A 15,331-nucleotide genomic window follows, 5' to 3' on the forward strand; every position below is an offset into this window, starting at 1 on the left:
TTGTCGACTTGAATTTTTGATCAACAGACACAGATTTAGTTGCGGTTGGATTCTATATCCTCGAAGTAACCCTCTATCCGGTTTGGGTCTGGATACTGTACGTAATTTAATTCCTTTTTCTAGGTTCATTAAGAATGATACGAAAAAATGTCGGCGTCTCATTTGCGTTCCGTTCCAATCCAATCGGGTTATGGAGCAGGATATTTTCGGATAATATACAACTAATTTTTTGTTTTCGGGAGTTTTGAGTTAAACTGAGTGTGAAACTTCAAAAGTGTTCGAATTTATTATTGGTTTTTGGGTCCCAAATACAACAGGCCTGCCTATGTTTGAAAGTTTGTCTTTGGAACGTCCAGCTCGAAATGGCATTATTATCATTTGTGATCCATATAATTTTTCTTCGCTGTATAATATAGGATTCAACCAGTTGGCTTAACAAATGTAGGTTTAAAAAAAAAGATCAACAAATGACTCTTAAAAACTGTATTGTTTCGTGTGTGTTTTACATTTTCTGCTTTGATTTCATAAGAACTTCTTTTTTTCTCTCTGACTTGGCATTTAGTCTAGGTTAGGTAAATTAATTAATTTATAGGTTTAGTTCAATGAACATGATAAAAAGAATGATGGGAAACAATAAACATTGCATCCTTTTCATTTACAAAACTAAAATTGAATCTCAACGAGAAAATAAAGATAAACTAAGCCTAATACGTTTACGTTTAGTAATTTAATCAATGTGTTTTGCTTGCGTTTTTTTGTTATTTCGCCCCTTTTTATTGTGTTTTGCGAAATTTATTATTTTTGTGTAAATATATGTTGGAATTTCAGATCACAATCGCTTGGTTTGAATTAAGAACTATTTTTTCCGTATTTATTTTTATTCGGTAATATTTTTCAATTTATCTGACTATTTTAGTATATCGAAACAGCAGTGTTTATTTCTCGTAAGTTTCGCTCGTAGCAAAAATAGATGCACTTTTTTTCACGAATTTGGTGTGTCGAAAAACGAAGTATAAAAATAATGATAATTACATCACTTGAATCATTCATTTTTGACAGACGATCGATCGATTTAGTTATTATTGTTTTTTCCTTCTTTTTGTGTTTGATAGATTTCTTTCTGTGTGTGTGTTCGTATGTGAAATTTATTCTATTTAGTCTAAAAGCGTTTTCTGGTTATAAGAAAAATACCTTTGCTTGAGGCATCCCAGTTTTTAGATTGCGTGACTTTCAATCATCATACTAGAACAAACAAAATTGAGCGATTCACGTTTGCTCAGATGTTTTACAATTTCGAATTCAGTTAAAAGATTTTTCATGTAAATATATTTTGCTTTTCTGGTATATTGTTTTCTTAAATTTCTATAATTTCTACGTCCGATTAAATGTTGTGTTGAGTTTAAAATTATTATCTATTTCCAGCAGAAAAAGTCGATTGGCTAGCGTTTAGTGGGTTCCTTCTGGTGGCCGGTGCGAGAGAGTGTACAAATCGGAAAAAGCGAAACAGTCGATGTTGTTTTTCTTTTGTGTTTGCGTACATATTAATACCCGTTTTGAATTGAGAGAATTTAACACTAATTGAGGATGGCAATCGTTCTGGATAATCGTTCGTCCGGATATATTTTGTCAAACACTCCACTGGCTTCGGTTTGGTTTAATATAGAAATGAACATCTTCTGGTGATTCGAATTGAAAAAGGCTTGTTCGTTAACATTTTTTAACACTTTTTTGTTTTTTCGCAACAATAAACGCATCTTTAAACCTGACAGGACGAACGATTTTGCAGAACAGCAATAATCCCAAATTTATGACGATATTTCTTCGTATCACGGTTTGTCTCCCTTTGACTATATTTTATTACAAATAAGTAACTAAGATTGCCTCTTTTGAGTTAAGCGTTTGTTTCTTGTATTAAATATTATCGTGAATATTTCTATCAACAGACAGTTTTGTTTTGTTCAATAAGTTTTCCTTAGGAAATAAAATTCGATATAATCTCAAACACTGACTGTTTCCACGATTCTTTGAGTTTGTGTCTCTCGCAGGCCGTACCAAATTTATGACTGCTTATAACATATTAGAGAAAAAACCGATAATTAATGTTAGTTTGACAATTTGTCTACCGATGCGGCAATGGCCAGCTGTTCGAAATGAAGCTACTTTACTGAACAGCAGAAACAATCAATAATGCAGGAAATACTACTTTAAATTTAGCTTTAATGTGACATGACAGGATAAGAAAGTAGTTTCCGCTTTTTTAGCATAAAGTTGTTGACAAACCGAATTGTTCGCACAAAATAACACACTAACAAAAACAGTATAGCTTGCTTGCACCCACGACACAGTAACTGATATTCGGTGGAAAGTGTACAATAACATTAAATTTTGTGTCACTCAATTCAACTATTTCGCTCGGCATTTTTTACTACAGCATTTGGTTAAATCTAAACAGTTCTTTTGCTGACTTTTCGGTTTCTGCTTTCAGTCGGTAAATTTGTCTTATCGTTTCCGTTTTTCTTTATGATCGAAACCCAATTTGACTACTAATTCCAGATAATAAGAAGCACTTTGCGTTTCCAGTCTATTCAAATTCAAATGAAGGGAAAAGTTAGTTCTGCCTGGAGAATTGCATATCCTTTTTGTTGTTTGTATAATTTTCCTGTTGAGCATCGAATTAAACCTTCCCTCTCTATATCATTCAAATTGGTTTTGGTTTTTGTTTTATAGTTACAACATTTAAAATGAAAACTGAATGATTCATTTTGTTTTTTTTTCGTGAACAAATTCATCAATCAAGATACATTAAAAAAACTAATAGTTCTAAGATTGGTTGCAGATTTTTAACTTTTTCTATTGTTTTTTCTTGTTTTTCTGAATCACAGCGCTAGGAGTTATTGATTTCAAAGTTCTTTTTTTAGTTTGTACACAAAATAGAAGATCTTTTATTTTCGTACGCTTGGAGACGACCCGAGCGTACGTTACGAAGTCAATAATGTAAAGAAATCGTAGAAGAAGAATACTAGCATTAAAAGTAATCTATATGGATAATACGTATTAACAACTAGTTTTGATATTTTCATGGTGTGTCATAGGGATACACAGACATATACGCTAATATACGTTGATATTACTTATAAGTGTTTCGGTACTCCTGATTGGGTCAGCGAACAAGCTTTCGGTACTTACTTGTATTCAATTGAGAAGAATGTACTTATTTATTAATATTAGGTCGATTCTTCAATCATATGCTAGTTAGTGCAGTATGCAAAAGCCTTGCTGAATTCAACTTCGTGGCATTAGAAAAAGAACAATGGTTCAGCAATCAACAAGTAAAAAGTTCTTATTTATATTACCTACCGATCGTAAAATAAACTTGTCAACACTGAGTAACTACACGTGAAATAACAGAGATAAGGTTACCATGGAAACCATGTTACCATGTTACACCAACAGATCATTGCATTGTCACTTTGACATATTTTGTGTGGTTGTTTTCGTTAAAGCAGTGTTGCCGGGTAAAATGCGCCGCCTCGGAGAAGTTGCGTAGAAATGGAACAGTTAAGTCGCCCTCAGGAAACACGTAAAATCTACAAGAAACTCGGTGCTTCGTGCCGCGATCCGAAACATGTCGAGATAAAAATGGAGGAATCTTGACGGATGAACACTACAAAAGGCATCTGAATGGCGCAGAGGCAGAATACAAATTAAGTAATCGATGCCATCAAGCGGTATCAATCAAAGATGGCATCGCAGCGGAGTTTGTCAAGATGGGGCCAGATAGGTTGGCTATCTGTCTACATCGGCTGATAAATTCATTAAAAATGGACTGATTTTAGTGATTTTTCATGCGCATATCTTGCCGCCTGGTGATGAATTCACATATGCGACCAATCGTAGCCACCCTTTGTGTACGGAAAAAAATTGACAATGTTATCAGTTCATTTCTACCAGCCATGGTGAAAATAGTCCAGCAAGTACGCTCGATGTTTTGTTCGTACTGCCAGCTCAACCCCAGAGCGAGGAAGTTGGGTATTGTGAGGCATTTTGTACCCGTCGGATATAGCCGATTTGGTATCTACAACATCCTCTCTCTTTTGGAGAAAGTCGATAGTGTCGAATAGAAGCCTAGTTTCCGCTAAGAGGAAGCTGAAAAGGAAGGCCGAAAGCAAAGCAAGCTACATATATCATTTCGCGCTATGGGTCGGGAGGTCAGAGTAACCGGCCAAAAGGTAAAAAAGTTCCTGGCCAAAATAGACATCATAATGTAGAGGGGTTATTTCCGGCCGCCCGTATCTAAGCAGCTGGGATTGATTCACCCAGAAGAAGAGGTGAAAGGTTCTGGTTGCAAAACATCAATCTAGCAAAGCGCGTAATCGTCGATATAACGGAAGACGAGACCTACTTGAGACTGGACGGAAACGACTGGCAGGTGACTGGGTACTTATGGGGGTCTACCAAGGAGGTAAGCGATGGCGTCAAATATATCTCCCACACCGAGTTCCCAAAAAAGATCCTGTGACTGAGGATCAGCAAGAAAGGAATGTCCAAGCCACTGTTCTCCGGGGCTTGCGGTAAACGGGAAGATATACAGTACGAAATGCCTGTCGGAAGTTGCTGCCTTCATCAAGAGGTATTACACGAAGGAGTATGTGGTCATTTGGCTGGGCCTGGTCTCGGCCCATTAAGCCACGAGATCACTGGGGGAGATGGACTGGCTGAAGAAAAAACGTTATAACGAAGACCGCCAATCCTTCTAAAGTTTACCAGCAGCGATAGAAAGTTTTTGGTCGAACCTTAAATGGAGGATCTAGTCCAACAATCTAGTTCGTGACCAAAACGGAAAAATGGCTGATCACCAAGGACACGAAATTTGCTGATGAACATGTCGACATCCAATTCTTCATCGGCCATGACTAAGGATACAAAATTGTAAGTTCTCTAACGTACTTTTCCAAATTTCCTTTTGACCTCAATCGCCTGCAATTCATCTTTTGCCTTTAGCAAGCAGTATTATGCGAAGTTATCAAGCCGATCTTGTGGACGGGTGATTGACAACGGATCAAATCTTTGTTTTGCGGCAGATACTCCAAAACTGTCGTGAATACCAAGTCACTACGCACCATCTTTTCGCCGATTTTAAGGTCACGTATGATTCTAACAACTATAAAAAGCTATGGAAAATTATGGACGAAAATGGAAGAGCTTACAAGACTGTATGAGGATATCGGGTGCGTTATCAAGCCTCGTTCGAAGGACGCTAAGGACTTCAATAAGGTGACGATATTTCCTGCCTCATGTTCAACATCGCACTAGAAAGGGGCTATAAAACGTGCGGGGCTTTAATATGCGAGCATTCAATAAATGCAGTCAAATTATTCACTTCGCTGACGACTTCGGCAGGATTTCCCAGGCGGTTGCTCAACAGTGAAGTTGAAACTTGAAGCAGACAATTGGATTGAATTGGTAGTGAATACGTCAAACACCAAGAATCTGTTAACTGGAGGAACCGAACGGCGTAGAGCTCGTATAAGCAATAGTGTTGTAAACAATGAAGACGATTTAGAGGCCGTAGCTCGTAGACCAATTTGTATATCTTGGGTTCTTTGTTGACGTCGGATAACATCTGCAGCAGAGAAATCCGCAGACGTATTCTTGCGGGAAGTCGTGCTTATTACGAACCCACAAGATCCTATAATCTGGTGAGCTTCTTAATAAGACCGGTAGTCCTCTACGGACACGACAACACAAAGCTCGACGTGGACAAAGCTCAACGGGGACGTACAAGCACCGGCCGTCGTCGAACGTTGTGTGCTTAGAATCATTTTTGGCGAGGCATGTGAAAAAGGTGTATCGCGAAGGACGAACCACGGAGCTGGCGCAACACTCCAGCTCGCTCACCACTTCTAGAAGATCAACCGGGCTACTATCCTTTCGGCAGCCTTGTCGTTTTTTACCTTCTTAACCTTCTCGTGTGTTATTCCACAACTTGACCATCGCTTATGACCAAGGGACTTGTGAAAACGTTACGGAATTACAACGATGAGGAAAATGGTTCAAAACTCCGTCGTTGATAAGAAATGGTTTACTGATTTAGTCAAGAAAAGAATGATCGAGCGCCATCATAGACCTGAAGAATTGCGGCATCATCCGTGTTATCACGGTGAAGATAAATACCGGAATAACTGATCGATAATATGCAAGAAATCTATCCGCTCTTTTCCAATCAAGAATAACAACTAGGAGGTTAAGGAGACTCAGAAATATCGTTTATAATCGTGAGCTAGCAATCTTTCCCCTTTTCTTTAAGTGTTTTGATGTTGATGAGCATACAACGAGATTCACGCTCCGGAAGAGGAAACGAATTCCAACCTAGCTTCCTGAGTGCCTATAATAATCCCTTGAAATGATTTGGTAAAGCTACTGAATTCTGACACAATGAAGAGTTTTGATTTGAAAACAAGAGTTGACCGGTTACTTGAGAATGCATATAAATCTTTTTTGTTTGACCAAATACGGAAATCTTATTTTAATTTTTCAAACTACATAAACAACCACCCAGAGCTGTAAAAAAGCGAGTATCTTGTTTCGCACAATGAATCGAAATAGAAATCCTTTTAACAATACTTTAAGGTTATTTGGAATGCGGTATTAAATGTAGTGCTTACAGCGCTTTTATTTATGCATGAAATAAGCTGCCGTTCAAATTTCATTGGCAAATCGTATTATTAAGTACAAAATGGCTAGTTTAATAGATAACAAAGTATGTAGGCATGAAATATAAGCCTACCCCAATCATTTATACCAAAACACTTTTCACTTTACATGCATATAAAAGTTAGCAATGAACAAACTGGCTATGATTTAAGCATATTAGTAATTAATGTAATATATATTGTTAAACTGCGTCTAGTCGCGCTCTGGTCCTAGTTCTATCGATTCACCCTTCTAGCAACCACAGTAATGTAAATCGATGGCCTTCCCGCGTGCTACTGTTTTGCCTTCCAAGACGTATATTTGCTTTCCTCCTCAGTTATTTTTATACCTACTCATCAAGTGTTCTTCTAACCACTAAACACTCTCTAACGATAATTGGTTTAGGTATTAAAAGTGTAAGTTACACTTAAGAGCTAACTTATGTCTGTTTACAGAACTAGGAATATATACTTACGAGTGTACGTGTTACTAAACTTCCACCCTAATCTACGTCTAAAATGTAATAATAAAGTTAAGTGTATTAAGATGAACATGTTCTTACCCCATTTTAATTCGAAAATCCCACTTTCAAACACCAGCTGAAGGAGACGGGCTGGCAAAAATAAAAAATCAGGAAATTTGATAGAACTAACAAAAAAATATATGAATCTATCTATGTTTCCTCAATGTATAACAACAGTTTCGATAATTTTCTATTCTATTAAATTTGAACCGTCCTATGTAATCTTATGCTGCTGTATGCATCATGTTTCCTGTGTCATAACTATGGTCGTTTCGATTTTTAGTGTCAATGTCAAGGATTGTTGCTCTATTCTTTGGATTCAGACTTCGTAATTACGGTGTGAAGGGCGAGGGTGAAATTTACTAACATACTCTCTCTTAACGGTTAATAGATGTGTGAAAATGTTTGATTCGTTCAGGATTGCTCGGTTGGGGTTGTGAAAATTTCTCTTCACTAAAATATCACACTATTGCTTTTGCAGTGATTTTCAATCACATTAATATAAATTAAATCTCACAATTATGCGTTTTTTTCTTCTTTTTTCCTCTGTTTTGTGACTTCTGTAATTCCACGAATACAAAAATCTCCTTCAGCAGTAAAGTGTTATCGTTCGAGTGTTATTCATTAGATTTTGGCTGCATTTCGAAAATGAAAAATTAATACTAGAAATTCGAAGAGTCTCACTTTGCTGATCGGAGCGTATGGTTACAATTACAATCAATAACTGTAAGGTCCTTAAAGTTAAAAATAGGAAAAAAAAACTTTAAACCCCATTGTGTGGAGTAACTAGTTTGACTGTTGAGAGTTTCACTTTTACGATCTCATACGATAGGTAGGTGTGAAATAACCGACCGATAGCAGGTTTTAGTTTATTCTAGAACAAAACATAAACCTTTCCAGCACGTTGGTTAAAAAAACAATAAACCGCAAAAACACAAGGTTCTCCAATCTTTGAGCTCTTTTTGATCCCATCAAATGATAAGCTTATTGAAAATTTTTGAATAATACAAATTTTATCCAGAAATCCTTAACGTAGCGCTCTGCGTACTTATCTCTGCTATGCCCCATAATTAAATATTAAACACATTACTCACATTGAACTTAGAGTTGCACTACAATACAGAGTACCTGCCTACGAAACTGACAATCCATCAATAACGAAATTACCTTTCACTGTTGAAAACCAAAATCCATTTCCGTCGAAGCAGCAGATACGACGACGGCTTACGTAAAGGATCGCTTTACATAGGCGTCGATCAGCTTCGGTGTATCCTCTGTGCATCCAACCAATTCTAGCACTCCTTTGGTGGAAGTCATATTGATGTGATCCAAATCCTGCTGGTGGCGACTGAGGCTTATAATAATATAGCTGAAACGGTCCAAAACAAACAAATCCAATGAAGAAATTAAACGAAACCGTGGCAAAATTTCACAAAGCACTTACACCGCATTTTTCTTCGTTTCCGTGTTGTAGCTGTTCAGAGCGACCACCGGCGAGTGTCGGTTAGGATTGACACGGATCAGTGAATCGACGATGGTTATGAAAACATCCACCTTTTTCTTGTTTTGCCGGGCATACTGAATCGGTTGAGTGATATCGACTTTGGTCTTCTTGTTCGCTAGTGATTGGATGTGGTCGCAGGCCTGGAAGAAGGTCATCTCTCGGGTGAAATCAAGGTGGGTCAGAACGTGGGGAGCTTCGGTGAACGAAAGCACCGTCATGTGCGGTTCACGTTTGAACATCGGCAACGTTAGCAGTACGAATGCCGCCTGGCAGGACATCAACCGATTACCGAAGACGCGTTCTGAAATAGTAAGTTTTGTTTATATAGGTTCGAACGGAGTGATGTTTCGCAAAACTATTAATCGAGGGTGTCCCGAAAAACATTTTATTTGGAAACAGGTATCTAAAATCCAAAATGTTTAATCGAAAGGCGGAAGAAGAGGAACTCACTTAGATGCCTTTGTCCATACCAAAATATTTCCATGTCCGTATTACTACGGATACAGTTTTCATTTTTCGACAAATCCTCCAGAAATGAAGGAAAACAACATGCCCACGCATCATATTTTCGTGAATTTCAGGGCAGCATACGATACAGTCGAGCGAGAACAGCTATGGCAGATAATGCACAAGTACGGACAAATTGACGCGGCTAACGGAGCTACCCTGAAGAAAAGGGATGGACATCGCCATTAAAGGTGTGATCCGGCGAGCGGGAATCGAAACATGGGGAACGATCTTCGGCAAAAGAATCCAACTCCTATCCTTTGCAAACGACCTCGACATCATTACTAGAAACCTGGATGACCTGGAAGTGTTTGATTAGTTCATATAGGTATTTGGGATCTCGGATCACCGCTGACAATAATTGAACGACGCATTCAAGCTGGAACTCGAGACGAGCAGCTAAGCTAGGAGGTGCGAACTTGAGTGCCTAATACCCAGATGAGGGGCGGCTCAAATAGTGTCTGTCTCAGTGATTATGTAACGCTGTATCCCGCACGCTATACCTATAAGATGGCTGACCTATCAGCGTTCCAGTAGACCCTATTACAGGCACTTCTTTCATCTATCTATTAAATCTGCTATAGTGATAGTTAGAAAGGCAGAGCAAGGAGTCGGTTTCGTAATGTTGGGGAAGCATAAGCAAAAGCAATGAGGTATCCTCCAGTCACCGTATATGACCGTATATGTGTATAGCCTAATCACCAACTACACTTCGACGAATGATAAATCTGATCAGACTAGGGACGAGTTGTACGACAGGCTGAAGAGGACCTATGGAGAGTTCCCAAAACATTACGTGAAAATCATCATTGGAGATGCAAATACGCAGATCGGGAGAGAGAAATTCTTCCGTCCTGTCATTGGAAGACATAGCCTTCATCTTTCGGCCAATGATAACGCTATACGGCTTATAAATTTTGCCGCGGTCAAAGGAATGGCCATCTATAGCACCTACTTTCCACGTCTGAATATTCGGAAATACACCTGGAGTCATCCAAATGGAAACTCTAGCTCTCAGATCAATCGACACTTTTTGGGTGTCACCGTTTGGCGGATGACGTCGATAACGTCGGAATCAACCCATAAATCGAGCCAGATAGTGCATTTTTCCAAATCATAGTAATCTGGAATTATTGGCTGTGGCTGCTCATCACATCATATGCGATAATTTTGTTACCGTATCCATTCAATCGGCACTGAAGAGTGAACACAATGTTTCGGTAAAGAAACGGGTCTCCTTCAAGTTAATTCAAAACCCGCTCACCAAAAAGTCAACGATTTTAAACCAGTATTTTAAACAGTTTTAGGTCGATATCCTTGTGAAAACCCTTCCAGATCGTTAACACCACTTTAATTCGACGGACAGTGACGGATCGACATTTTTCGGTCAAAACTGGCGGCTACAGCAACAATATTCTCCTTAGAACATACTCAAAGAAAGCAGGTTGGTGGGATGAAACCCACTAAGCAAAATTCATGCGAAATTTGTTCAAATCGAGTTGGCTTACTAAGCCGAATATACCGACCATCAACAAACCACTAATTTTGTTACAAATCACGTTACTCTGGTGCAAGTCTTTTTATGATGAAATGTCAATGTGAAATCAGCATTTTTTTTACTTTCACACAAGCCACAAATCACGCATTAACTATTCGAAATAAAAATTTGATAAGCGAACCTTGAAAAAATTACCCTTTACAAGTTAAGTAAATGAAAATTTTACAAATTGAAAATAACTGGAAGTGGCAATATCAAAACAATGGTCAAGATTTGCCATTGATTATAAAAAAAATCTGCTTCTTACGCATGTAGCCTGAATTTGAAGTGTTTCATGGAGTTTTCCTAACAAAATGTTATTTGAAACCAGCCCAATAGTTGATCAGTTTGGTTTTTAATATTTAATACTTACTTTTTGTCTGCTTCGATCTCAAATCAAGTGTAACGAGAAAGTTGAGTCCAGTGCGCTTGTAATTCAACATAGAGTGATTCAGAGCACAATTGAACTGCTTCAGGACAGTCGGATTCGCTGTTGCATTCTTGAGCGCCAAGTTGTTCGTAGTGTGGACAGCTTCCTTCACTACGTTGAGATAGCGTTGACGTTCCTCAAATAAACGCATGGTCTGATAAATAAAGATCGGATGTATCTTCGATTCGGAAACGGATGTCATACGATTTAGCACATTTCCGTAGGCAATTGAAAGTGGGGTATCGTTATCTTTTAGTAGTTTATAATCCTGTAGTACAAGAGCTGCCTGAACAACGTCACGATATGCCATATGGGGTAGGAGACTTTCCCATACTGCTGGGGAGCGATGCAACTGTGCTGGAACCAACTGAATCGGATATCGATACTGTTTAATTGGACCACATGCCATCGAAGAAGTTTGAGTAGATTTAAATTGTTTCATTCGACGGTAGATTTTCAAGGCCTCGCTATCTTCCTCCACGTTAACGTTATCGTTTCCATCCGAATTCGTTAATTTTTCGTTCAGTTGAACACCCGAATCATTTTCTTCCGATCCATTTTTTTGCGTTGTCTGCTTTGGCTTAGCCTTGCGTCGTCCAGGTCCACCGACGGCGCAATCCAGCACTTGCATTTTTGCATCGTCTTTCAAGTTAATATGAATCATTACAAGGATATTTTCGTGACGCCAGCCAAACCAGCTACGATCAGTAGTGAGCAGTTTCGCCAATTCTACCGCACTGTGTTTATCATACCACTTAGTTAGTGCCGTCCTCATACCATGTCCAAATCCTGCAAAAAATACTATATCAAATCAGACACCATCATCTATTATGTCTAAGCAACACAATACCTTTGCCACCCGGTTTTGGTGCCAGTTTTTTGTAGAAATCCACAAACTGAAATAAATCCTTACTTTCGTCGATGACCTCCAGTGCAGCTTCGTACACCTTATGTTTCTCTTCAGCGTCGGTAAAGGTCCGAGCCAAATAAGCTAGAGCAAATAAACACTCATCGTTTCGCACCAGCGAACCGCTCTTCATTACCTGCCGAGAAAAAAAAATATGACAGCGTTATTATCTACCGACAATAATAATTATTGATGTCTCTAAATCTTGTCTCAAAAGCACTGCATATTTTGAATTAAAAAAATGGTAATAAAAAATTCATTCTATAACAAGAATTTTCATTCAGACAATAGGAAAACTAAATTGATGTAAGGTCGATAATAGATAATGAGGACGGAAAACTTTGCTTGACAGCGAATGATTTGCAGACAGAAAAAAAATGTACAGATTGAAGATGGAGGATACGAAAATGTCTAATGTCATCAAACATCAGCGAAAATCTTACCCGGACAATCATTTTAACCGGTGGTTCCGTAAGTGTCACATTGTCTGCCAGCTTCCGTGCAGTGGCCGGATCATCCGTGGAGCTAGTTGCCTGCACCAGGGTTCGGATGGGAGCAAGGATACGACATCCTTTTTCGATATCAAGAGCTCGATTTTTATTTTGAATGTAGAATGGTTGATCGGTACCGAGGTAGAGATATCGTAAAATTACCGCAGTATCGTTCATTGTGGGCTGCTTCGAAAACTGCGTTTCCGTTCGCACAGGTCACAGGAAACCGGGACGCAGAATACGTGGAACGGTGGAACAAACTACTATCTCCTATTTCGAACAGAATGAAGTCACCACACAGCAATTTTTTCACTCTACTATGGCAGTTCCGTGGCGCATCGAGAAACTAGAAGTGGTCACTTTTCACTCTCACTCGTCGTCTTCTTTAATGTCGTCGTCCGAACGCAGGAGTAAAAGTATAGATGTAACAGCTAATGGTGTACACGCAAGAGAGAAAACGAAACAAACGAAACGTGAAGAAAATATACAATGTATGAATAGGTTTATGCTTCTGCCTGCAAGAGATCTAAGCTGAGAAGATGGTCTCCTCAACCGAAAACTGCGAAAACACTTACCCCGTCAGTGTCCTCGCTCTAGTCCACCACCATCCGCATATCAAAACAGCAAAGCAATGAATGACAGTTTAGTAGTGGTTTTGTTTCGAGCTGCATCTGTGACTGTATATGAATGAGATATGAATGTATTTTGCTGACGGTTTGATAAGAGTCAAACAGAATATTACCTAAACGCAGCATTAATCTGACAGTTCATGAAACTTGTCAAATCTTATGTCAAATTAAAACTGGAATAAACATCTACCGGCAGCATCCGTCAATGGTAACGTAACGGAACGGGGCGCTATAACGTTACTGTTACTCAGCCTTATTCTTGTTTTCGTTCGAAAGTTAAGCCGATTCGTATTCTTGTTTTCGTTCGAATCAATTCGAACGCCCCTTCCTTTTGCTTATTCGAATATGAGAATATTGGTTCCCGATTCGTTCGAAACAAACTATTCGAACGAATGCAGGATACGGCCGTAAATAATAAGAATAAAGCTGACTATCTTTTCGCAAATCCCTATTCTGCTAAAAATACCGTGTACCCCCGTTGGTATGACCTTCTTTAATTTGAACATTTTCAATCTGTACCCCGGTGGTATGAATGCGTTCACATTAAAAACCGATCAAGCGTCACACACAAATGACGTTATAGTGGACCGATAAATTAAAAAAAAAGCAAAAAATCTTAATGCGTTTCCTCTTGCTCAGGAGCTTTGGCAATATAGCTCACATGCAACTTATCTCTCTCCAGCATGTTTGAGATGTTTTCAAAACGTTTGGTTTCGTCAAATCAAAACAACAAGTTCATACACTCAAAATATTCTGCACATAACTAATGGTAAATTTCCATATGAAATTCTAGATGATTATCATGTGCCGCATATAAACACAATCCGCCTAGAAATACACATAGAAATTATACGGATATGAATAGTATGTGCAATTATACACATAAAAAATACACGCATATGAATAGTATGTGCAAAAGTTTCGCGTACCCATAAATTATAACTGTGTGGCATATAAAGTTCATTGACTAGGCACATTGCAAAAATCTATGTGTGGGACACATAGAAACTATACGAAAAGTTTTCTCAGTGTAGGGTGCGCGTCTTGCGCGTGTGTGAAAATGAATAGGGTTACCAAATATTCAGATTAAAAATGAACTCGCCCAATCTGAACGAGCTGTTTTTCATATTAGCGGGGGTTGAGTGTAGCAGATCATCCCAATCGACATCCGAAAAGTCCTTGAGCAAGCTGCTTAGCACTTTTTGTTAACTTGAGATGACGAAGTACTCTCCTCGCAGCACCAATCGTACTCGTTTAGAGCGCATACACTCCGACTGAGGATAAATGCACTAGCGGCGATGTCTAATGATAGGCAGGAACAGCGATGTAAAGTAGGGCGCCTACGAGGCTCCGGTAGGCCGGGTTGTCCGAGAATGGTGTGCTGGTATCAATCGACGAAGCGTACCCAGTATCTATCGGGCGCATGATACTTTTGGCGTCCTGTTGCTTCAATCCAAAAAGCTCTGACCGGGTTTCTTCACAATCGAATCAGCGAACTAAGTGCGCTATACGTTACGTTACGTTACGGGCTATATAACCAAATCTGATATTGAACGAGCACGTTTCAAGGAACGTTTTGTGGACCGAAAAGTAGGTTTGACTTCCAACTTGAATGCGTCGTTGTGTCTTCTCGCTCGTGTCATTATAGGGGATGACTAGAAATCCCCCACTTCAATTTCATCACCGTCAACTCACTGTTGGTGGGTGGCAAACGTTTTTTTCTGCTGGAGGCTTTACCTATCATATATTTGATTTGAGACGTATCGATCTTTAGCCCAATCCTCCTAGTCTTCGATTTTATATGTTTGCCTTCGTCGTCAAAAGTCTAGTAACAATATTAGGGAAGCCTTAGAGTAGAACTTTTGCTTTCTAGATTGATACAACCGCCTTTAACTCCATCGTTTTACTATTGAACAATTTCTTACCTACAAAAAAAAGCATGTACAATTTTCCACATGGTCTTCCATTTTGCAAATGTCTTCATAACCCCAAACAGATAATTTTCTTTGTAAGTTCTATTTTCTCCCATTTTCCTACTAAATACATGGCCAGTATAGTCTAATTTCATAAAAGAAGTATCTAAATGACACAATGAAAAATGTGATTGGCA

At 38.7% G+C, this 15,331-nt stretch overlaps 1 protein-coding gene across 1 annotated transcript; it reads right to left on the bottom strand.

Annotated features, from left to right (window-relative positions):
- Window positions 1–243: 243 nt before the first annotated feature.
- On the bottom strand, window positions 244–13,265 carry LOC128741880 (RNA-binding protein RO60-like). The gene is made up of 6 exons (XM_053837983.1): window positions 13,168–13,265; window positions 12,545–13,023; window positions 12,045–12,237; window positions 11,138–11,983; window positions 8,661–9,021; window positions 244–8,585 (listed from the first exon to the last, which is right to left on the bottom strand). The coding sequence occupies exons 2-6, from the start codon at window positions 12,767–12,769 to the stop codon at window positions 8,441–8,443; spliced, it is 1,770 nt and encodes a 589-aa protein (XP_053693958.1). The 5' UTR covers window positions 12,770–13,023; window positions 13,168–13,265; the 3' UTR covers window positions 244–8,440.
- Window positions 13,266–15,331: the final 2,066 nt, after the last annotated feature.

The sequence above is a fragment of the Sabethes cyaneus genome, chromosome 3 (genome assembly GCF_943734655.1).
Source record: "Sabethes cyaneus chromosome 3, idSabCyanKW18_F2, whole genome shotgun sequence".
NCBI lineage: Eukaryota > Metazoa > Arthropoda > Insecta > Diptera > Culicidae > Sabethes > Sabethes cyaneus.